A 21,743-nucleotide genomic window follows, 5' to 3' on the forward strand; every position below is an offset into this window, starting at 1 on the left:
CGATGTGGAGCAGCAGAGAGGAAACGGATATGAAAGTCTCCTTCCATCTAGCTTTCAATTTCAGAGTGGAGCAGGTACCTGAGTCGAACTAGTCCTGATTGAGGAATTGTAAATTCCCGCACAGCGTAGGATCATGGGTGGGTGATGGAGGATGTCTAGAACATCGGGATTAAAAGCTTGTCTGTGTTTATGCTACCCGGATAGGATTAGATCCCTTGGGAGCTAATCCGAGTGAAGTAAGACGAAAGAAATAATGGGCCAGAGGATGGCAACAAACGGGCGGGTCTTCCAAATTGGTGTCCGTTTGTTTCGTTTCCAATCTCGAGTGCCGTGGGTGTGCGAATGAATGCGTGCGTCTGTTTGAAGGGGGAGGGAGGTTCATTATTTGGCATTAATCATCCGACGTTGAATTGTGACTGTGGTTGTGACTGTGGTTGTGACTGTGGTTGTGACTGTGATTGTGACGATGGATGACTTTGGATTGAATAAAACACGTCCACAGATTGCTTGGTTCAGGGCGGGATACGGCGGGCGGTATGTTATCAATCACAGTCTCTCCCTCTCTCCCTCTCTCCCTCCCCCCTCCCCCTCTCGCCCCAGGTAGGCAAATGAATGACCGGCATGTATATCTTCACTCAAATGCTGATGACGATGATATGGACGATGATGAGATCCAATCACGCATCCTTATCGCTTTCGTTTCTTCTCCCGCACTCCAGTGTCTAGGTCTCCAGTGTCTAGTCGTCTCCGGTCTCCAGTCTCTAGTCTCTAGTCTCCGTCTCTAGTCTCCAGTCTCTACCGCCCTTTTCTCTTCGCTGGTAGCAGCAGTCGTTCTCTTGCAGGATCCGTCGTGTATCATTTGTTCATTAATTCGTTTGTTCTATTGACGCTCTGGTGCAAAATAAAGTTTTCTTTGCACTGCCTCACTCAATTGCTTGGCACTAACCCTGTCCAAACCACATATCTCTCCTCTCTTCTGAACTACTTTTCTCTATCTATGCCTACATGTCCTATCCTATCCTATCGTGGGTCATACGATTACACACCGTACGCCTGGAAATTCCTTTTCCTAGAAAATAATAAGAAAGCGTCGAGAGAAAAAGAGTAAAGTACTCGGTTCCTGCAACATCAGCAGCAGCAAAGCTACAGGAGAGCTTGTTCTGGTCGTCGCAATCGATTTTTACTTACGAATGGGCTAAATCCTCTTTTAAACTTTCCATCATCAACTTGCGCCTACTCCCCAAGAAAACTCCAAGCCATTGACCGCCAGACACATTTGGTGAGCAAGTCAAAGTGTGGTGGCCTGTTTGATGTACAAGTCCTCTAGGTGAGCTATCATACTCCTCTGCTGTTGTTCATATCCACAATTTCACAAGGCTTCAATAACCCTTTCCCCTTCTTTCTTCTCTTCATCGTGATTCCTCTTGGATATTCTTCTTGGGCAATATCTTTGACCAACTTTCCGTATTGATTGTTGGAAGCCTGCATGTGAATCAAATTTAAAGTTCAATTTCACGTAGCTTGGAAGACCTTGGCTTATATATCCTTTGACTCTCTAGAATTTGGCATTCGTCGTCCAGATCACAGCCTCTCTTCGATGCCGACGAGTCATAAGAAAATTCATTCCATCAAATAACCGCCAAGGCTTGCGCCTCGGGCTGTGTATTGACAAAACAACGAAAGGCCTCTATACCAAATCAAATTAGCATGTCGGATTCAAGTGGAACTTCTCCAGCTCCAAGCTCGGGGGCGAAAAGGCAAAGAGCGTAAGTCTTAGATCCCTTACTTCCTATACATACCAACAATCCCATGCCCAAAATGGCTAATGTTTCACCGAGTAAAGACCTACGATAACAATCGATACTTCTGCTGTTCGTAACATGAGCCCACCTCAAGCTATGGATAACGACGCGGTTGCTCTGAGGGCTCTACCCAACTCCCCTTCAACTTTACAAGGCGATATTAGTCCTGCGACATATGATGGAACAGGATCACAACCTCCTCATCACTCTAGTCAAGGAAGTCATTCGTCGATACCTCAATTAAGAGCAACAAACTCATTTGACAGCCGAGATAGTAGGCCGACATCACCACATAATATTTCATCACCAACGGCGAGAGGCAATCCAGGGTTCCTGGCGGTTCCAGGTCTTCGATCACGACAGAACTCGATTGAATCTGACGATGGAAACCATTCAAATACGAATTATAGTGGAGACACCTATGCGGGAGGTTCAACCGCAGGACAGATGGATAAACATAGAGAGCTGGATGGAAATAATGATATAATGAATGATCCGGATGCTTTGAAGCCGGATCTAGGAACCGAAGAGGACTTCGAAGTGGAAAACAACAGTTTTGGATTCTCTCAAGGACAACTTAATAAATTAGTTAATGGCAAAAGTTTGGCGGCTTTCTACGCCCTCGGAGGTCTTGCAGGATTAGAAAAGGGATTGCGGACGGATCGAAAAAGTGGTTTGAGTGTGGATGAGCAGTCACTAGATGGAACGATATCTTTCGAGGAAGCAACAGCTGCCGCATCTCGAGATTCACCAGATCTCAGCGCACAATCGAAGTCTTCGAAAAACCCTGTAGCTACCCAGGTATCTTCGTTGCCATCAACAGGGTCTGGACATGGCCAATCGAATGTTCAAGCACAGGGTGCTTATTCGGATCGAAAACGCGTCTTCAAAGATAATCGATTACCTGAGAAGAAAGGCAAAAGCATTTTCGAATTGATGTGGATCACTTATAATGACAAGGTTCTGATCCTGTTGTCGATAGCAGCCGCGATATCTTTAGGTGTTGGATTATATCAGACATTTGGAACGCATCATGACGCGGAACATCCTCCTATCGAATGGGTCGAAGGTGTCGCTATCATAGTAGCCATTCTGGTTGTGGTTATTGTGGGATCTCTTAACGATTATCAAAAGGAACGTCAATTCGTCAAACTCAACAAGAAGAAAGAAGATCGCGACGTGAACGTGATTCGGTCTGGAAAAACTGTGGAAATCTCGGTATTTGATGTTTTGGTTGGTGATATTATGCATCTAGAACCAGGAGATATGATTCCCGTGGACGGAATTTTCATTGAAGGACACAATGTTGTTTGCAACGAATCTCAAACAACCGGAGAATCCGACTTGATCCGAAAGCGACCAGCTGATGATGTCTACAATGCAATTCAAAATCACGACAGCTTGAGAAAATTGGACCCTTTCATTCTCTCGGGAGCACAGGTCAGTGAGGGAGTTGGAACATTTATGGTCACAGCTACGGGTGTAAACTCTATGTATGGAAAGACATTGGTTGCACTTCGAGAAGATCCTGAGTCTACACCTCTCCAAACGAAATTGAACACACTCGCCGAATACATCGCAAAGCTTGGTGGTGCTGCAGGTTTACTTCTCTTCATAGTCCTGTTCATCGAATTTCTGGTCCGTCTCCCTAAGAATCACAACACCCCAACCGAAAAGGGTCAAGAGTTTCTCAACATTTTCATCGTCACAGTTACAATTATTGTGGTGGCTGTTCCCGAAGGTTTACCGCTTGCCGTCACATTAGCCTTGGCTTTTGCTACAACTCGCATGTTGAAAGACAACAATTTGGTCAGACATCTGAAAGCATGTGAGGTTATGGGAAATGCTACTACTATCTGCTCGGACAAGACTGGTACTTTGACTCAGAATAAGATGTTAGTCGTTGCAGGAACCTTGGGAACTAGCTCTCGATTTGGCGGCACAATTGAATCGCTTGATAAAGATCAAGTGGACAAAGGCAAACAACCGCAGCGAGAAGTAGACAATATGTCTCCTGGAGAAGTGGTGTCTACTTTGGATTCAAGTGTCAAGGAATTAATCAAACACTCGGTTATTCTAAACTCTACAGCTTTCGAGGGCGAGGTTGATGGCCAAAGCAGCTTCATCGGTTCCAAAACAGAAACTGCGCTCTTGCTTTTCGTACGAGAACATCTCGGACTCAGCTCACTCGACCAAGAGCGTTCTAATTCCACCATTACACAAATGATTCCCTTCGATTCAGGTCGGAAATGTATGGGCGTTGTCGTACAACTTGACAATGGAAATTATAGGCTCTATGTTAAGGGTGCTTCTGAGATTCTTCTCGAAAAGTGTTCGGATATCATTCGCGACCCAACTAAGGACACTAGCAGCGTTCACATGACCGATGACAACCGCAAAACTCTGAATTCGCTCATTGACAATTATGCGTCCCGATCACTACGTACAATCGCACTCGTTTACAAAGATTTCGACAGATGGCCTGCCAAGGGAGCTCGGATCATCGAGGGAGAGAAGGATCAAGTTGTTTTCGATGACATTTTCAAGCAAATGGTTCTCTTGGGTGTTGTAGGAATTCAGGATCCTCTTCGTGATGGTGTTCCCGAGGCTGTTCGTATTTGTCAAAACGCCGGTGTGATTGTTCGCATGGTCACTGGAGATAACATGGTCACTGCTAAAGCTATTGCCGAAGAGTGTGGTATCTATACTCCGGGTGGTATCATCATGGAAGGTCCAACTTTCCGAAATTTGAGTCAGGCCAAGAAGGAGCAGATGATTCCACGTTTACAAGTCCTTGCACGATCCAGTCCAAAGGATAAAGAGGACTTGGTTAAAGCTCTCAAGAAACTCGGCGAAACCGTTGCAGTTACTGGTGATGGTACTAATGATGCGCCTGCTTTGAAGAAGGCTGACGTTGGATTCTCTATGGGTATCGCCGGTACTGAGGTTGCAAAGGAAGCTTCTGCTATCATTCTGATGGACGATAACTTCAACTCGATTGTCAAGGCTATGATGTGGGGACGTGCTGTTAACGATGCAGTAAAGAAATTCTTGCAATTTCAAGTTACTGTCAACATTACTGCCGTTCTCTTGACCTTCATTTCAGCTGTTGCCAGTTCGGACGAAACCTCTGTTCTTACTGCTGTGCAATTGTTGTGGGTTAACCTCATTATGGATACCATGGCAGCTCTTGCATTGGCTACCGATCCACCAACCGCGAGTATTCTTGACCGAAAACCGGACCCAAAGTCTGCACCCCTTATCACTATGACGATGTGGAAAATGATTATTGGCGAATCAATCTATCAACTGACCATCACTTTACTGTTGTTCTTTGGTGCTGAGAGTATTCTTTCATATCAATCCGACCGCGAAATTGCCCAGATTCCAACTCTTGTCTTCAACACATTTGTGTGGATGCAAATCTTCAATCAATGGAAGTAAGTATTTTGCATATCCAAATCTTTGAACTCTGTACTGACTAAATTTAGTAACCGTCGTCTTGATAACAAGTTCAACATCTTTGAAGGAGTCTCTCGCAACTGGTTCTTCATGGGAATCAATGTCATCATGGTCGGTGGCCAAGTTATGATCATTTATGTTGGTGGCAAAGCTTTCAATGTGGTTCATCTTAATGGAGCTCAATGGGCATACTCTATTATTCTTGGTTTCTTGTCGATTCCAGTTGGAGCCTGCATACGTCTCATCCCTGACGAATTACTCATTTCGCTGATTCCAAACTACTTGATTAATCGAAAGAAGAACCCAGAAGTTACCATCTCTGATGAGGAGGAGCATTTCAGATTCCCTAAGCCATTGGCAGATGTCAAAGAAGAATTGACTTTCCTCAAGAAATTCAAGGGTGGTCGATTGAACAACTTGAAATTTGCTATACAACAAACTCGCGATCAATTATTGCCACGTTCTAGGAGTGGCTCAAGATCAAGAGAAAATTCTATAGCACCAGCGACACCTTCAGAAGATCCCAGCCAAGAAGACGCCTTTGGCAAAAATGGTCCATTCGGAACCCCTGAAACTCGCAAACGCGGACGAAGCACCAGATCTCGATCAAACTCAGCATTAGGTGCCACAACTGTCATGGCAGGTATCATTGCTGGTAGCGTTGCTGGATGGTCTCCGATTGAAAGAAACTACGGCGAGAGCGACGCGATGGGATTTTCACGTTCTAGAGGAAGATCGGAAATCGAAGCTTCTGATGAAATCCAAATTCACCCAGGCACCAAGCCAGATGATCCAATCATTACCGAAAATCCAACTCATCTCGATGCTCCACCATCGCAAATCCCGGAAATATCTCCAGTCCCTGCAGCTGATGTTCCGACGTTGAAGATTCCTACTCCAACAAAGAAGTCTTCAAACGATGAATAATACCAATTTTATTCATCACATTTATTTAAACACTACAGAACACAAACTTTATGTAGAGATGTACTTTTACATTAGCGCTTGAAACATCGTTTTGGTTTTCGTTTTTCATTACGAAAGTCATTGTGCTACTCAACATTAGCACTCGGCGTAAAGGGTGGAAAGAAATATACAACTATGGCGTTTTCCCTTCGATTCTTTTTTTTTTTTTTTTTAGCTTCGACGACGGTTTTTTTAATACACATACCACATTTAAATTTTTGCGAAGGGTGTAGATATTTGAGATGGGGGCGATGGATGGATTGATGAGTTGGTGAGCGGAGAAGTGCAACAAGAAAAATAAGATACCTGCTTAGTATGTTTTGAGCGAATTAGATATGAATATGAATGAGATATTGATAGCGAGTAAGTGATCGCGAGGCATGTTTTTATGGATAGATGGGTTGTGATGAATCAAAAAGAATGGATGCATCTACGCATACATCCACGCATGGATTTTTAGTTTATACCTTCCTTAAAGTTGCACATTAGGGAAAATTACAAATAAAAGGAAAAGAAGATTCACAAAATTATTAAGTACATTTGTGAACCATGTGACTGATTGCATGCATGATTGTTGTTCTTGAATGATTGATATGCTTGCTACCCATGCCACCCTGTATCTTTATGAGGTTTGAACAACGCTTAAGGAAAACCCATCCATCCAGAACCCCTTGCTAACATCCGTATTATGAGATTATTATGAAATTCTGATGGAATCCATTCTTACAGATGAAGTGTTTGATAGACCCGTAGAAAACTCTATGTATGTGCGCCTGCCCTGTACAAATTTTCTATCTGCAAGGGTTTGTCCATGAACATCAAAATTGGCAAATTAAACAATGTGAAGCTACTCCCCGAAACGCCATGTCGTTATGTGATTTCATATCCGTGGACCAGATGGCGGAGCTCAGATTGAAGACAAATTAGGTATTGAGGCCGATGCTGGTCTGGGGTGGGTTTGTGTGAATTTATGACGATGGGGATAATCGGGGAGCGTCTCAATTTCAATTTCTTGATCCTTGGGAACCATCTCGTGGCTGATATCCCAATCGAGTTCCTTGCACAATTTGGAGACGACGACGTCGCATTCGCCGACGAGGTCGATGTCGAAAGCGAGGTGACCGACGGGATCGCGATTGATTTGGATTTGTGGGACGTTGCTAGGAAGATATGGGACTACCTCGCTGACCGGTGCGACTTTCAAAGATGTACCGATTGTAATGACGAGATCGACTTGATCTCTGTCATGTTTGCTGAGTCTATCCGAGAAGACATCGGGAAGATTTTCGCCGAAGAAAGTGATGTCCGGTTTCATGATGCCAGATTCGGGAATATCATCGCTTTCGTCATCATCACTATATTGTCCGTTTTTCTTCTTCTTGCCACCCATCGAAGATTTCTTGCGCTTGCGAGGGTTACTTGATTGAGAACCGGGTGGGCAATTTTCCATTTTGCATCGTGGAATATGCCCATTTTTGATATCGTCGAAAATGGCATCGCCCTTTACCTTGTGTCCGCAAACTTGACATGTGGCGGTTGCGAACGACCCATGGCAATGGATAATTTTGTCTGGAGAGATTCCCGCCATGCTTTCAATGTTGTCAATATTTTGTGTGTAGTTGGTGAGTAATTTGCCGTGGGCTTGCAAAAGTGCAATAAATTGATGTGTTGGGGAGAAGCGACGAATTTCTGGCAGAATGACCTTTGCAACACCAAAGAAAATTGATGGATCTTCTTTGAACTTCTCAATATTGAAAATTTCTTGAGGATCGTTCAGATTTAGGTGTCCGAATTGTGCGTAGAGTCCATTTGCAGATCTGAAATCGGGTATGCCAAGAGAAGTGGAAATACCAGCGCCAGTGATGACGATGATTTTCTTAGCACCTCTAATGAGTTCTACAGCATCGTCGAAAGTGTTATACGACGGAAGTTTTATACGCTTCTGCAATTCACGGCGTATAGCGAAACTTAAAAACTGATAGTACTCTTCATCGGGAAGACCTTCGAGGTGCATTGGTGGGAGGACACCAAACGCAGTCAAGAGCTTTTTAGCGGTAATAGCATCCGCTTCCACTGTAACTGCACAGAATTCTCGGGGTCCAAGTTTTCGAAGCAAGTTACGATAATGCTCACTCTCCTTACGAGTACATCGCTCAGGATCAGCATCTGGTATCTATTTTTAGCATATTTGACGATCAGAAGATAGGGGGTGGAACTTACGATTATCGAGTATATTCTCATCAGTTAAAGCTTCTACAGTGTCTTCCATAAAGCTACTATCAATAGAATCATCTTCTTCGTCATCGTCGCCATCATCATCATCTTCTTCATCATCTTTTTCTTCATCTTGTCCTTCTTCGAATTCCTCTCCTACGCTGTTTTCATTGGGACCGAAAGCCGCCTCGAGAGCCTCTGACGCTGCATTTAGGTGGTGTTGTGGAATGCCACGTGAAAGATCACGAATGGCATTGTCGAGCGCTGCGTCATCAATTTCCGAATCGTCCTCATCGGACACCAGATCGATGATTTTTGAAGGGGACATCCTGAGGGCAGAGCCTACACCATTTAATGTAGCGGAACTCATACTGAGTGAGCCAATCTTTGGAGTCTGAAATGAAAGATTGGGATATCGAGAAATGGGTGATGTGGAGAGTGGAGATATTATTTCCCTAAAGGTTTGCGTTTGCTTGGGCTCGTTAGTTAGCTCGAAGTTAGTCTATTCAGGCACGTGCATATTACAGGAGTCAAGTAGACACGGCTGTGCAGTTATTAGTCATCGACGGGGGAATGCTAGCAGACCCTCTCTGTATAGCACGTGTCTGGATGGCATGTGACTGCAGGGTCTTAGTCAGCAACGTTGGACGTGGGAAGTGGGCGATAACGGTTGGTTTGCGGCGTTCAAGTGGCAACTGATTGGTTGACATGATTTGATAACAAATTGATGAACAGGCGGGCTTCTCAAGAAATACGACAAAAAGCAAGAAAGAAAGAAAGAAAGAAGGAAAAGGGCCTCCGTCCGTACCCAGGTAAATTGTCAGATTGCCCAATGTGGATATCCGATAATGAAGCTTTTAACTTTCCCTCATACCGCCCAAGGAGTCAAGATCGCATTGCATCCCAAGTCCCCATATTATTTTCTACCCAGTGGAGACATTAAAGGTGGAAATTTTATAAATATAAACTCTCCTATTCCTTGGAACTGCCGGTATCCTCTGTTCTACCATATTCTCAATCAATTGAGTCGGGAAATGCATCTGAATAGTCTCATTTGCGTCATAGTTTCTCGTGATTCTCCGTTTGATCAGCCACCATGGCTTCCGCCAGAGACAGTGGAGATAACAATCAATCGTCTCCTCCATCATCCCCTCCATCATCCCCTCCCCATCCTCATATAATTTTCTCTACTCCATCCTTCGCTCCCAGATTTGGTCGGAGGGAGTCAATTACAGCAGAAGATGATGGGTCGCACATCCGTCGAAGGCTTCATAAGCCTGTTGTGAATATTAAATCAAATGCTAATGATAGACACATTCGAGTGCAAGAGCCGGAAGGAAGTCAAGCAAAATCGCCAGCTGCGAGTATATATATGGGATCATATACGCCACGACGATCAAGATCTCTGGCTGGTTCAAGACCTGGGTCTATCAAAAGTCCTCCAACATCAAATCCAGCTTCTCCCAGAAGCAGTTTCAGTTTCAGTCAGAGTCACATGAGTCACTTGTCGGACCTTTTGCAAGATTATAATTTAGATCTTGAAACATATGGCGTTGAAGAATTGAGAGATGGGTTTTTCGATGCTGCCTTCTTTAAGCCACCGAAAACAAGTCATGAAGAGCTTATGAAAGATGCAGAGTTCACATTGCCAGCAGGGTTCAAGAAACATCATCCATTGTCATTGAAGCGTTTCTTCCCGAGACAATGGAATGGAATCAAGGAAATTTCCAAACAATTGGTGACTACACGAGCTGGTATCAAGCTTATCAAATCGTTCCTGCCTTTCTTCATTTCTTATATTTTGTGTTTGGTTCCCGTTATCAGAAACTGGCTCGGTCGTTACAATTATATTATGGTCATATCGACAATCATCAACCATTCAGGTCGAAGTGTTGGCGCTCAGATTGATGGAACGATATTAACGATTGTTGGAACTGCGGGAGGGTTGGGGTGGGGAGCTTTTGCGCTGTGGCTATCGGATTCTACGGCTGTTGCCAGAAGAGGATACGGAGGAATTTTGGCCGCTTTCCTTCTTGTTTTCATGGGCGTGATCGCGGCACTCCGTTCGTATTACATTAGATTGTACCAGCTGGTACTATGTGCTGGGATGGCGGTTTTATTTACCTGTCTTGCCGATACCTCTGAGACTATTGCTTGGAGGGTGCTATTTGAATATGGCATACCATGGTTGATTGGCCAAGCTATTGCTCTCTTAGTGTGCTGTGTTGTAAGTAAAATTTCTTTTCATACTCATCCCAGCTTTTTTTCGGTGAGACTGTTGCTATTTCACTCTGCTATTCTTGTCCATATTGGAACTTGGCAGAAATTTTCGTCTTCAGGATACAATCAACCCTTTGCCTCACACACCAGACACCGCTAATATCGCCCAGGTAATTCCTGATGCTGGCGCAAGATCATTGGCTGTGAGCTTACACAATGCCTTTGATGTTATGCAAAAAGGACTTCAACTCCCTCAATCAGAACCAGTCACTATCCATAGACAGCTGGCATTTACTTTCGTCAACCTTTCACAGGCGTACAGAGATTTGGTTCTCGATATATCTGTCACCCGCTTCAAACCCTCAGATGTTGAGACATTGCGAAATTTAATGCAAGCAGTGATAAGATCTTTCTTGTCTCTCCGAATGGAATCGCATTTATTCGATGACTCCGACAAGGAAGAAGATTCCGAAATAGCTTTATCGCCAGATGTATCAGCACTCAGTATTCGACGGTTTCATTCTTCTTCGGTGATCAATATTGATGGTCCGCGACGTCCAAAGCTTCAGAGGTCAGATACTGAAGACCGGGCAGTGGAGCTGGTGGCCAGCAAACTTGCAGAACCTACATCGAATTTATTGTCGTGTTTGAAGATGGCATTACAAAGATGCGATGCCGTGTTAATGGATATGTCTGGACACAGAGTATTTCTCGGTCCTTCTAAGGATGTTTCTTCTGATATTGTTGGCGCGATCACGAGTCTCAGAAAGGCTAAGATCAAATATGATGCAGAAGAAGAGCAGTATGTATCAATTTTCTTATTTTTCTTTCATTTTCGTTTTAGTCCTGATGATTCTGTGCTGTTCATATCGGCGTTGATTTTCTTAACCCAGACGGCATTTTGATTAAATGTGACTTCTGCATCTTTTTGGTACATGTTATTAGCTCAAGATATTGAGTTTGTTTGACACTCTCATCCGGGCTGCATATCATATCTATTTGTGAAGTATCGAATGCTCTGGAACATTAGCTATTTACTTTGCTCGAAAGTTTTCTGCTCTTCAAAGAGTGAAAAACGTGGGGACAGATTGTACCGTCCATTGATACTGACTTGAACAATAATAGGCTGCTCCAGAACCCAAATTTGCCTCCGACATATTCTGACCATCCCGAAGTTGTCGAGATATTCCTATTCGTCCATCCTATCAGACAAGCCGCAAATACTGCTGAAGCTCTTCTCGTTAAAGTGAACGAAATGCAGCAGAGACGCCCTGGTTGGCGAATCTACCTTCCATCTTATCCATTTGGCAAAGCTCTCCAACGTACAAATGGACAAGTTCGACATGACAGAGGTGGTGTAACAGCAGGTTTCTTTTTCCGAAGTCAAAGAGAACTCGCCAAGACAATGAAAGGAATGGCGAACGTTTACAAACCTGCTCCACGGAAAGAAAGGGCCACAGAGGAAGAAGAAAATTATGACGATCTTGAGCCTACCGATACTAGAGGGGCATATGCCGAAGAGGAAGAAATAGCCATGGACAAGAACTCACAAGCTTCCAGACAAAAGCGCTTAAGATACAGAATTTGGAAAGTCATTCATCGTTTACAAGGCTTTGAGACTAGATTTGCATTCAAGGTTGCGATAGTAACTTCTCTCTTATCTGTGCCAGCGTGGTTAAGTGAGAGTAGAACTTGGTGGAATAGATATGAAAGTTGGTGGGCAGTTATAATGGTCTGGATAATGATGCATCCAAGGCGAGTACCAAATCGTCGATTCAGACATAATTTGAACTAATTTCTGGCAGAGTTGGTGGAAATCTCCAAGATTTAATAACCCGAGCTTTTTGTGCTATACTTGGAGCTGTGTGGGGTGGTATAGCCTATGGTGCTGACAATGGAAATCCATACGTTATGGCTGTATTTGCAACCATATTCATGATACCTATGATGTATCGGTTCACACAAAGTCCCCATCCTCGATCCGGAATTGTAGGTTGCATCTCATTTGTAGTTGTTTCATTGGGTGCATACACAGCTCCCGATGATGTTCCAGTTTTTACTGTGGCTTGGACTCGAGGAGTTGCTTTTATGGTTGGTACCGTATCTGCTGTTATTGTTAATTGGTTTCTATGGCCATTTATCGCGAGGCATGAATTGAGGAAGGCGTTGTCGTCGATGCTCATTTATTCAAGCATAATTTACAGAGGTGAGTTATGTTCCGAGGATCATTGCATCTCTTATTGATTAATCCAGGTGTTGTGGCAAAGTACGTGTATTATGAAGACGGAGAAGAGCCAGGTGTGAAAGATGTGGAACAATCTGGTACGTATTTTTGCCCGTAACCTTTAAACAGAACTAATACTCTTAAAGAGATGCTCGAAGGTCGCCTAAGGGAAGGATTTGTTAGGATACGACAACTATTAGTATGTTTCAAGTCTTCTATTTGGTTCCCTAATTACAAACATGCTGAAATTTTGCAGGCTCTTACTCGTCATGAAATCCGACTTCGCGGTCCCTTTAATCCACTTCCTTACTCGGCACTGATCGACGCCTGCGAACGCTTCTTCGAGTACCTTGTTTCTGTACGACAGTCCTCACTGTTCTTCCATCCACATTATCTTTCCGAAAACGAACAAGCATCTGAATCGCTACTTGCCTTTCGACGAGATGCCGTGGCCTGTATCCTCATGAATCTGTATGTTCTGGCTGGGGCATTGCGAGGTGATAGGAAGGTTCCTGTGAGTTCAATTATCTGATGAGTTGAAAAGTCTAATACTAACTAAGAACAGCGATATCTTCCATCCGCAGCATCCGCTCGAAAGCGTTTGTTGGATCATATGGCTCTTCTGGAATCCATCAATGTTCCTGCGACATCCAGTAGTATGTCTGTTAAATCGAAACGAAGTAAAAGGAAAAGCAAGAGTAAGAAGAACAATGATTCAAGTGAAACGGCAAATAACTTGCCCGGAGGAAGAAAATGGTCTCAAATTTATAGTTACAGTACGTAATTAATACTTCCTTCTCCTGGGCTCTTCAAAATTTCGAGCACATTTGTTTATCTTCCCAAGAAGCAATTTAACACAAACCCTTTAGGCTACAGTCAATCTCTTACAGGATGTGTAACACAATTAGAACAACTGTGCAAATACACCAAGGAAATCGTTGGTGAGCAAGGGTACGTGCTATTGCTACTTCTTTCTTCTCTGTCTATATTCTTCGTCCTCACACTAAACTATTGAACACTATTAACCATGACTGTAACAGCTTCGATCCCGTTCTCGAAGATGAATACGAAGATCTTACTCGCGACCGCGTGAGTGCCCACGGATTTCTTGATGGTCAAATTACACCACGCACCACTAGAGGTTGAGACCTCGAGAATATAATGCACAACAGTGGAACTATTCTTTATACAGAATTGATCAACAGGACCGCTGGCGCAACGGTAGCGCGTTCGACTCCAGATCGAAAGGTTATCCGTTCAAATCGGGTGTGGTTCAATACCTACTCCTTTGATTGATTTGTCTTTTTGCTTCCCTTGATACTTTTGTTTGCTCTACATGTATGATTGCTCGGATCTTTTACGAACTGGTTTTGGCGTGCGGTATGTGGTGTATAATGTTGCGAATTTGTACAGTATGTACGTATGATACGACGGTTTTAAAGGAGTTGGTGTCCGATAGACTTATGGCTGCAATCTTTGGTTTTATACTATGCAATTAATTGTACTCTTCTGGTGAAATATACAAAACGGTGATGTGTTCCATCTGCCCTTTTTTCGGACTGCAACAACTTCGTTGAGTTCAGCAGTTTGCATCCATCTCGGAAACACACCACCGGGACTCGCAGAAAATTTATCATCCCACTTTTGCCACGTTGCATATCCTTGTCCGAATTGTGGAATATCCACAAGGGTTGGGATTTCTAAGCGGGACGGCAAGGGATAATTCACATGGGTATGTACCTCAATGGGTGCATCTCCCGAACGGCTCTGAAGTGGGTATCACGGTACGAATAGTGAATTTCGAGTGATGAGATCCGCTTTCCTAATTCAGTTAAAGAATACTCATAGAAGAGACCCAAGAGAAGAATATCGAAGGCCATGAATGAATGAATGAGTGGGACTCCTCGATCGAAATCTCATACTTGAATTCGAGATCTTCACTCCCTCCCGAACCATTATAGCTATTTTATAGAAGATCACTTGGCTAGAAGTAGATCGTTTTCCTGGCGACCCACATCCATATCCGTCCATCCAACCCCCTCGCTACCCCTCACCCAAACCCAAACTCAAAAACCATACATCCCACACCCCCACCACCATCATGGCCAACTCAAGCCACCAATACGACACCATCCAAGGTCCCTACGACTACATCCGCACCGCCTCCATCGCCTACATCGAGCGCGAAAACGTGCATACCGCCATCGCGCCCTACATCCAAGATGCACGGATTCTCGAGCTCGCGTGCGGCACCGGTTTCTACACCTATCCGTTTAGATCCTGGGGCGCGCAATCCGTTCTCGGCGTGGACATCAGCGCCGTCATGATCGAGTCTGCGGCGCGCCTCGAAGACGGCGTCTCTTTTATCCAAGGCGATTGTTCTGTCCCCACGCAATATGAGGGCGGACCCTTTGATATCGTGTTTGCGGCGTGGCTTTTGAACTATGCTAGTGATCGCAAGGGATTAGTCGATATGTTTCGCAACATCGCGGGGAATTTGAAGGAGGGGGGGAGATTTGTATCGGTGACCGTGCCGCCGACTTCTGATCCGGTGGCGTCTGTGAATGCCGAGGCGAGCGCGAGACCGATGAACAAGGGCGGAAGCGGATATTTGGTGTATAGCCATATTCGAGACGTGGAGGAGGGGATTTATTTTCGCGTGCATGGGGATACGCCGGTGGGGGATTTGGATTTCGAGTGTTATCATTTGAGGAGGGAGGTGTATGAGGAGTGTGCGCGAGAGGCGGGGTTGAAGGGGAAGTTGGAGTGGGGGGTTACGGAGGTGCCGGAGAGGTGGTTGAGGGGGAAGGGGGAGGGAGGCGCGAGTTTGGAGGAGTTGGAGAGTTATAGAAAGATTCCGAATTATGGGATTTTGGTCATCGAGAAGTAGTAATTTGAAGTGAGTTGGGGAAAGAGAATCTGCTGGCACATTGCTTCTGTGTGTAGTTAATGTGAAGTCGGCACATCGAAGGAATATCCTATTTGCTGTATGTGAGACATAGTACTATGTATACCGCCGTTGCGTGGTCCTGTACTCTGATCAATGAACTACATCCAAAACTCGACTTCCCTGAACATTCCCATTATGTCTCGTGACTGCGCCAGTCGTCTGTCCACCATTTGTCTTCATAATCTCATCCTCCAATTCTTCCTCTTCGGCATTCGCAAAACACTCACCTCTTCTTTCCCCACCAGCGCCCCCGCAATATCATCCACATTCCCCACAGAACAAAATCGGATCGCCGTCCTAATCTCTTGCATCTTTAATTGTGATCTCTCCCTCGACGAAAAATTACACATAAAAGAACCTAATCTCAGAATTCAAGCTGCTAGGAGCCATATTTATGGAACGCTGGTCGCGATTATCGCGGTAGAGATTTCGCGTGCATACGAATTGAAATGGATGAGAGCTCATTGGCGAGTCGAAATTGGTGATTGAAATAAAGACTGCATAGACAATCTGGGTGGGTTAGAGAGGGGCATAGCTAGGCTATAATATAATAGTAGACATCAAATGGAAAACACCAGACAACAACCAACAACACCATGACAACAACATAGCTCGAAGCTACATAAACAAACACCGTGACAAAAGCTTCATCTTACCTATCCAATTCCTTTCTAAACGCGCAAAAAGCTCGTTAAATTTCGGAGGCTTCTTACATATATTAAAAGCAAATGAGTAAAAGACAATTCCCCAAAACGATTACTGAGACAGAAAACTGAAACTAGCTGTAGTGTTGAGGTCCTTTCATTACGGCCGTCACAAGAAAGCCAATCAGAATCTAGTATTGGGAAAATTGCGCCATGCCGAAGTAAAGTATTAGGAAATAAGCCTTGTAACTTCAGATGTAAGTCACTTAGTGGATTTCCATAACGCTGTCAAAGATAGAGTTCATGGCTGCTTGGTGGGAATCTTCGCGTGTCTAATCGACTATGTCCTCTGCCGTTACACATTTTGTTGCCCCATAAAGCTTCATCTGAGACAGAATAGCTAATTGTGACAAAAAATGTCTACAGTTCAAATATTACCAGCCTTGCCATTGATCAGTTTGGGAAGAGGACATGGGATTTTTGAGGTGGCAATTGGACAAACAGAAAAGGTAAGACACACAAATTTGAAACACATGATGTAATCAACTCAAACAAAGATCCGGCCGAAATTTACCGAGGAGACGCGGGTCTGTTGTTTCCTACCTCAAAGGACTTGTGTGCGGATTCGTCTTATAAGCGCTGTTGTAGGATTAGGTGTGCAATCTTGGAGAGATACCTTGACTGAGAAGGTATTATGAGAAACTAACTCGTATTCTGGCTCCCACAATCAAAATCACAACAGCACTGAATATCACCCATTCCGAGCGGACCGCCACCAAGAACCAACTTATAACACGTACTGTACAACTCGAATAATTGAACAGGTTACGTTCTGCAAGCTACACTGGTAGTAGAGAGGAAATCGCTTTGCAAGTCTTCTTATTTGTATGGGTAGATTGTCAATGGAGATTTACGCTTGATATCCGGCAAATACCATTGTCTCCTTGATGTCGACATCGCTTGTATCAAGCCTCGGTTTCTTTGGTCATTGCTTTCTAGCTCGATGTTCGAAACGAATTTGTCAAATAGCATGATCTTTAATGACATAAAGCCACGTCTGTGCTTTGGCAGTAGGATCCGAGAATTAGAAATACATTTCTCACCGTGTAATGGGGTAGAAATTAGCTCGCGAGCTCGCCTGTCGAAGACATCCTGACTAGATGGGTCAACCGCAATAAAAAATAATAGAATGTTAAATCCACTTTTTAAATTGTAGCAACATTTTATACGCGTTGAAATCAGATGTCATTTATCTCGTTGCCACCCCGTATATGGGGTCTGGCCCATATAACCCTGCCAAACCCCTGGAAATTCGATGGATCGGCCCCATAAGCCGCACCACGGCTAAATGTCAATTTCTTCAAGCGATGTGCCCACTCGCGAACTATCGCATGTATTGTCTAATCGGGATGCCATATTTTGACCATACCCCATTTATGCAATGCATGCTCTACACTATACACTCAATTAACGTGGGAGGCAACTGAAAATGCAAACCTTTTAGGTGCGGTCGCCGAACTGGCGGAGTATCGACGAAAGGAAATAAGCTCAATTCCAGTGGTGTGGTATGCTTATCCTGCCAGCATTTCCATCCTTCAATTGTCAAACTTTTTTCCTCTTCGTTGTTTGTCGACTTTGAGTCTTGAGAAATTTTCACAATGGAGGCTACTACAGAGCATGATATCGAGAAGGGTGTACAAGTCCATACCGCCGCCGACAATTCCACAGACCGCGATGGCAAATCCACTATCGATGCTGAGAATGAGAGTGCTCAACTTTCTGGTTCTGAACGAGGCTTGAGCTACTGGAGCGTCAAGTTGGAGAAAATCTGGGGAGTGGAAGCTCGTGGTATCACCCGTGTAGCTGATAACGAGAAAACTGTGCCGCGCCCGCTTCATGACTATTTCCACATGTTCTCGCTATGGTTCAGTATCAATTTGCAAGCCATGAACATTATTGTTGGGCTGCTCGGACCTTTGGTTTACGGACTCGGCTGGGTGGATTGTATTTGCATTGTCATCTTCGCCAATGCGCTCGCCTCGACATCAATTGCGTACATGGCAACCTACGGACCAGAAAGTGGTAATAGGACTCAGGTATGCTTCTTCAAAGATCTTCGTTTGTGCATGAGCTAACGTTTGCGCTTTGGTAGATTATTGGACGTTATTTCATGGGTTATTGGCCCTCGAAAATTGCATGCTGCTGCAATGTTGTTCAGCAAGTAGGCTTTGGTACTATTGGGTGTATCATCACTGGACAGATGATTACAGCCGTCAATGGAGGAAGCTTGAGTTTGGCTGTTGGATGCGTTATTGCCGCAATCTGCATTGGTTTGGTCGCTACTTTCGGTATCGAATACTTGAACAAAATCGAGAGGTAAATATAAACACCATCCTTGGGAGATTAATGTCCAAAATACTCACAAATAAATAGATTCGGATACATCCCACAAGCGGTTGTTATGTTCGTACTCATTGGTTGCACTGGCGGAGATTTCGATACCCACGCAGTCTCCGTTGGTGATTCCGGAACCATTAACGCCAATCGTTGTTCGTTCTTCGCCTTGATATTCGCTAGTATCATTGGATTTACCGCCATCAGTGCCGACTTTTACGTCTACTACCCCAAAGATTATCCTAAATGGATGACATTTGCATCCACGTGGACTGGCATCTGGACCTCCGTAATTTTTGCCAACATTGTTGGAGTTGGTATCGCTACTGGAGTTCCAAACATTCCAGCCTGGAGCGACGCCTATGATATCTCATCTGGTGCGCTTCTCTACGAGTGCTATGGCAGTCTCGGAGGATTCGGTGGCTTCTGTGTCGTCGTTCTTGCCCTTGGTTCTATCACCAACAACGCACCATGTAGTTACAGCGCGGCATTAACCATTCAGGTACTCGGACGTTGGGCAAACAAGATCCCTCGTTGGTTCTGGTGTATTCTCATCACAGCAGTTGAGGTAAGCTCATTCTACATCGTCCTATTTTCACCTGTCCATATACTAACTCAAGCACTATAGCTCGTCCTTTCCGTCTGTGGTCGCAACAAGCTTTACACCGTCTTTGAGAATTTCCTCCCTATGATGGCATATTGGATCTGCCCCTGGATTACCATCAGTCTCGAGGAATATTTCATCTTCCACAAACTCCAAGGCAAATCTTTCGACTGGTCCATTTATAACGACCGAACCAAGCTGCCAATCGGATATGCGGCCCTCTTATCATTCCTCATTGGATTTGCTGGCGCGATCGTAGGCATGTATCAAATTTGGTACACTGGTCCTATCGCTTTGATGATTGGGGGTGAGTATGGTGGCGATATTGGAGATTGGCTCGGTATCGGCTTCACGGCTATTGTGTTCCCACCCCTGAGATATCTCGAGTTGAAGAAGTTTGGAAGGTAGAAGCTGCTTTTGTGCATAATCATAGCACACACACCCAGCAGCTTTGTATATATTTGTGGTGTTAATAATAATTTTAATAGTCATACCAGCAAGCCAGCATTCTTGATGTAAATTTCGTGATTGAGTAGTGGACCCGATGGTGTAATCGGTGACTGATGCAAGCTGTCCCCATCATCTCGCAGCACTATTGCCCTGAGTCCTGTTTGAAATTTCTGATGCTATCCGGATTTTGTGAGAGTGAGAAAAAGGGTATTTTCGTACGTGCGTGTGGCATGTAGAATCTCACGGTGCTGCAAGAACATAACATGTGTTGATGTTTCACACCACCGAAAGATCGAAGAGTGTTTGTATTTCGAATCCAGCCCTTCATAAGTTGTAGCTCTTGTTTGCCACATTCCAATCTACTCCGACGAATGGGTGCAATATATGGCTCTTGTATTCTGCAAAAAGACAGAATAAAAATGGCAAAAAAGAAATCCGACGTCGGCATGATTCGAACATGCGCCCCCGAAAGGAATTGATTTCTAGTCAATCACGTTAACCACTCCGTCACGACGCCAATGTATCAATATTTGATGTGGAAGATGTGCTTGTTTGAATATATGATGCCAGATAAGAGTTGTGGTGGAATCTTGCATCCATCCTAGCTATTTTGAAGAAATTTGGTTGGATACCAGCTAAGATATATGGATCGACGCCCTCCCGTGCATTGTCCCGAAGTCCCGATCATCTGCCTACTCCATAAGAGTACACCGTTCGAGCCTGTGCATCATGTCCACATACTGGTAGTAGGACAGCGATGAAATATTATTTATTTACTGCTGTACAATGCTATCGTGGTTGAGACACTTCTGAACTACTTTTTTCTTTTCCTTTTTTTCTTCTTTTCTTTTTTTCACACAAAATTGGAAGGGCTCTCGACGATAGAAAGCTGTCAACATGTCTGTTCCTCTCACCTGGAAAGTTTCAAAAATGTTGTGGCGGTTCGGGCGCCACGAGTTTAGCGATGGAAAATCAGGGTCCACATGTCAACACAACAGTTTCTGAAAATCTTCATGCAGATTCACCTGATGGCGCATTTCGAGTTCTACAGAGCATGCTGGAATCAGTCTCGTCTCACCCGGGAGTGTCAAGATTAGATTGCATTAGAATATTCATTGTTGAGCAGTTCCAAGTCTCGGTAATGGAAAGGGGCCAGTCCATAAGGCATGATCTTGGTCGATAGCAAAGAAGTGCCTCCACCATGTACCTACTGTGTCCTATGTACCCAGCAGCCACAACATGAACGTTGACATTAAATTCGCGCAATAATCGTCGCACTGCTGTACGTGTCACTCTCAAACATAATCGTCAGGGTGCAGGCCGCATCTGTCTAACGGCCATCAATATCCACGATATCGTCATTTTAGCGGAAAGGGTTGTCGCGTGAGTTGATGCGCTGAATTAAGCTTCCATGTTTCTCCTCTTCTCGATCATCTCGGGTCGACTGAGAGGGATGCATCGGAGAAGAGGCTTTCGCAGAGGATGATCAAAACCAAGAGTGACTCGAGACTCATCCACGTGTACCGATGATTGGCTGGATAAATCATTTTGAAGGGTAACTACAACTACTCTGCGCTGCCAATTGACTCTGTGACGAGTGAGACAAGAAAAACACCTTGAGAGTTGCTGACTAGGGAGTCAAAACTGTCAAAAGTTAGTATGGATGAGGCATTATGTGATCATGAATCAAGGAAACCTTTTCATTCCTGCGAGAGTGCTGGGAAACTTCGTAGAGCCAACATACAAAGACTCATCTCATCATATTTGCAAAGCGGAACAACTCGTCACAAGTTCATTATTCGTTATCGTCGTG

General features: G+C 44.4%; 5 protein-coding genes across 5 annotated transcripts; 4 read left to right on the forward strand and 1 right to left on the reverse strand.

The window, feature by feature from the left end:
* The first annotated feature begins 610 nt into the window (after nt 1-610).
* On the forward strand, nt 611-6,730 carry BCIN_11g04070 (hypothetical protein). The gene is made up of 3 exons (XM_001558486.2): nt 611-1,766; nt 1,844-5,242; nt 5,294-6,730. The coding sequence occupies exons 1-3, from the start codon at nt 1,708-1,710 to the stop codon at nt 6,189-6,191; spliced, it is 4,356 nt and encodes a 1,451-aa protein (XP_001558536.2). The 5' UTR covers nt 611-1,707; the 3' UTR covers nt 6,192-6,730.
* A 64-nt stretch (nt 6,731-6,794) lies between these two features.
* BCIN_11g04080 (hypothetical protein) lies at nt 6,795-8,860 on the reverse strand. Its single transcript, XM_001558485.2, has 2 exons — nt 8,451-8,860; nt 6,795-8,396 (listed from the first exon to the last, which is right to left on the reverse strand). The coding sequence occupies exons 1-2, from the start codon at nt 8,812-8,814 to the stop codon at nt 7,138-7,140; spliced, it is 1,623 nt and encodes a 540-aa protein (XP_001558535.2). The 5' UTR covers nt 8,815-8,860; the 3' UTR covers nt 6,795-7,137.
* A 407-nt stretch (nt 8,861-9,267) lies between these two features.
* On the forward strand, nt 9,268-14,382 carry BCIN_11g04090 (hypothetical protein). Its single transcript, XM_024696004.1, has 10 exons — nt 9,268-10,671; nt 10,835-11,466; nt 11,790-12,419; nt 12,470-12,870; nt 12,918-12,986; nt 13,035-13,087; nt 13,145-13,402; nt 13,454-13,664; nt 13,758-13,839; nt 13,929-14,382. The coding sequence occupies exons 1-10, from the start codon at nt 9,541-9,543 to the stop codon at nt 14,032-14,034; spliced, it is 3,573 nt and encodes a 1,190-aa protein (XP_024551806.1). The 5' UTR covers nt 9,268-9,540; the 3' UTR covers nt 14,035-14,382.
* Nucleotides 14,383-14,837: 455 nt separating this feature from the next.
* BCIN_11g04100 (hypothetical protein) lies at nt 14,838-15,887 on the forward strand. The gene has a single exon (XM_001558483.2). It carries the CDS (start codon nt 14,990-14,992, stop codon nt 15,776-15,778), a length of 789 nt encoding a protein of 262 aa, XP_001558533.1. The 5' UTR covers nt 14,838-14,989; the 3' UTR covers nt 15,779-15,887.
* A 2,226-nt stretch (nt 15,888-18,113) lies between these two features.
* On the forward strand, nt 18,114-19,971 carry BCIN_11g04110 (hypothetical protein). The gene is made up of 4 exons (XM_001558481.2): nt 18,114-18,578; nt 18,635-18,858; nt 18,916-19,444; nt 19,505-19,971. Exons 1-4 carry the CDS (start codon nt 18,141-18,143, stop codon nt 19,886-19,888), a joined length of 1,575 nt encoding a protein of 524 aa, XP_001558531.1. The 5' UTR covers nt 18,114-18,140; the 3' UTR covers nt 19,889-19,971.
* The last annotated feature ends 1,772 nt before the right edge of the window (nt 19,972-21,743 follow it).

The sequence above is a fragment of the Botrytis cinerea genome, chromosome 11 (assembly GCF_000143535.2).
Source record: "Botrytis cinerea B05.10 chromosome 11, complete sequence".
Lineage (NCBI taxonomy): Eukaryota > Fungi > Ascomycota > Leotiomycetes > Helotiales > Sclerotiniaceae > Botrytis > Botrytis cinerea.

What these genes read in the sequence shown, in the direction of transcription:
- BCIN_11g04070 (XM_001558486.2), top strand. Translation starts at nt 1,708, where the DNA reads ATGTCGGATTCAAGTGGAACTTCTCCAGCTCCAAGCTCGGGGGCGAAA. An exon ending in GGGGCGAAAAGGCAAAGAGC is followed by an intron (nt 1,767 to 1,843) that starts GTAAGTCTTAGA and finishes CACCGAGTAAAG; the next exon opens with ACCTACGATAACAATCGATA. An exon ending in CAAATCTTCAATCAATGGAA is followed by an intron (nt 5,243 to 5,293) that starts GTAAGTATTTTG and finishes GACTAAATTTAG; the next exon opens with TAACCGTCGTCTTGATAACA.
- BCIN_11g04080 (XM_001558485.2), bottom strand. Translation starts at nt 8,814, where the DNA reads ATGAGTTCCGCTACATTAAATGGTGTAGGCTCTGCCCTCAGGATGTCC. An exon ending in TGAGAATATACTCGATAATC is followed by an intron (nt 8,397 to 8,450) that starts GTAAGTTCCACC and finishes AATAGATACCAG; the next exon opens with ATGCTGATCCTGAGCGATGT.
- BCIN_11g04090 (XM_024696004.1), top strand. Translation starts at nt 9,541, where the DNA reads ATGGCTTCCGCCAGAGACAGTGGAGATAACAATCAATCGTCTCCTCCA. An exon ending in TTCAAGCATAATTTACAGAG is followed by an intron (nt 12,871 to 12,917) that starts GTGAGTTATGTT and finishes TGATTAATCCAG; the next exon opens with GTGTTGTGGCAAAGTACGTG. An exon ending in GAAATCGTTGGTGAGCAAGG is followed by an intron (nt 13,840 to 13,928) that starts GTACGTGCTATT and finishes TGACTGTAACAG; the next exon opens with CTTCGATCCCGTTCTCGAAG.
- BCIN_11g04100 (XM_001558483.2), top strand. Translation starts at nt 14,990, where the DNA reads ATGGCCAACTCAAGCCACCAATACGACACCATCCAAGGTCCCTACGAC.
- BCIN_11g04110 (XM_001558481.2), top strand. Translation starts at nt 18,141, where the DNA reads ATGGAGGCTACTACAGAGCATGATATCGAGAAGGGTGTACAAGTCCAT. An exon ending in AAAGTGGTAATAGGACTCAG is followed by an intron (nt 18,579 to 18,634) that starts GTATGCTTCTTC and finishes GCGCTTTGGTAG; the next exon opens with ATTATTGGACGTTATTTCAT. An exon ending in TTCTCATCACAGCAGTTGAG is followed by an intron (nt 19,445 to 19,504) that starts GTAAGCTCATTC and finishes CAAGCACTATAG; the next exon opens with CTCGTCCTTTCCGTCTGTGG.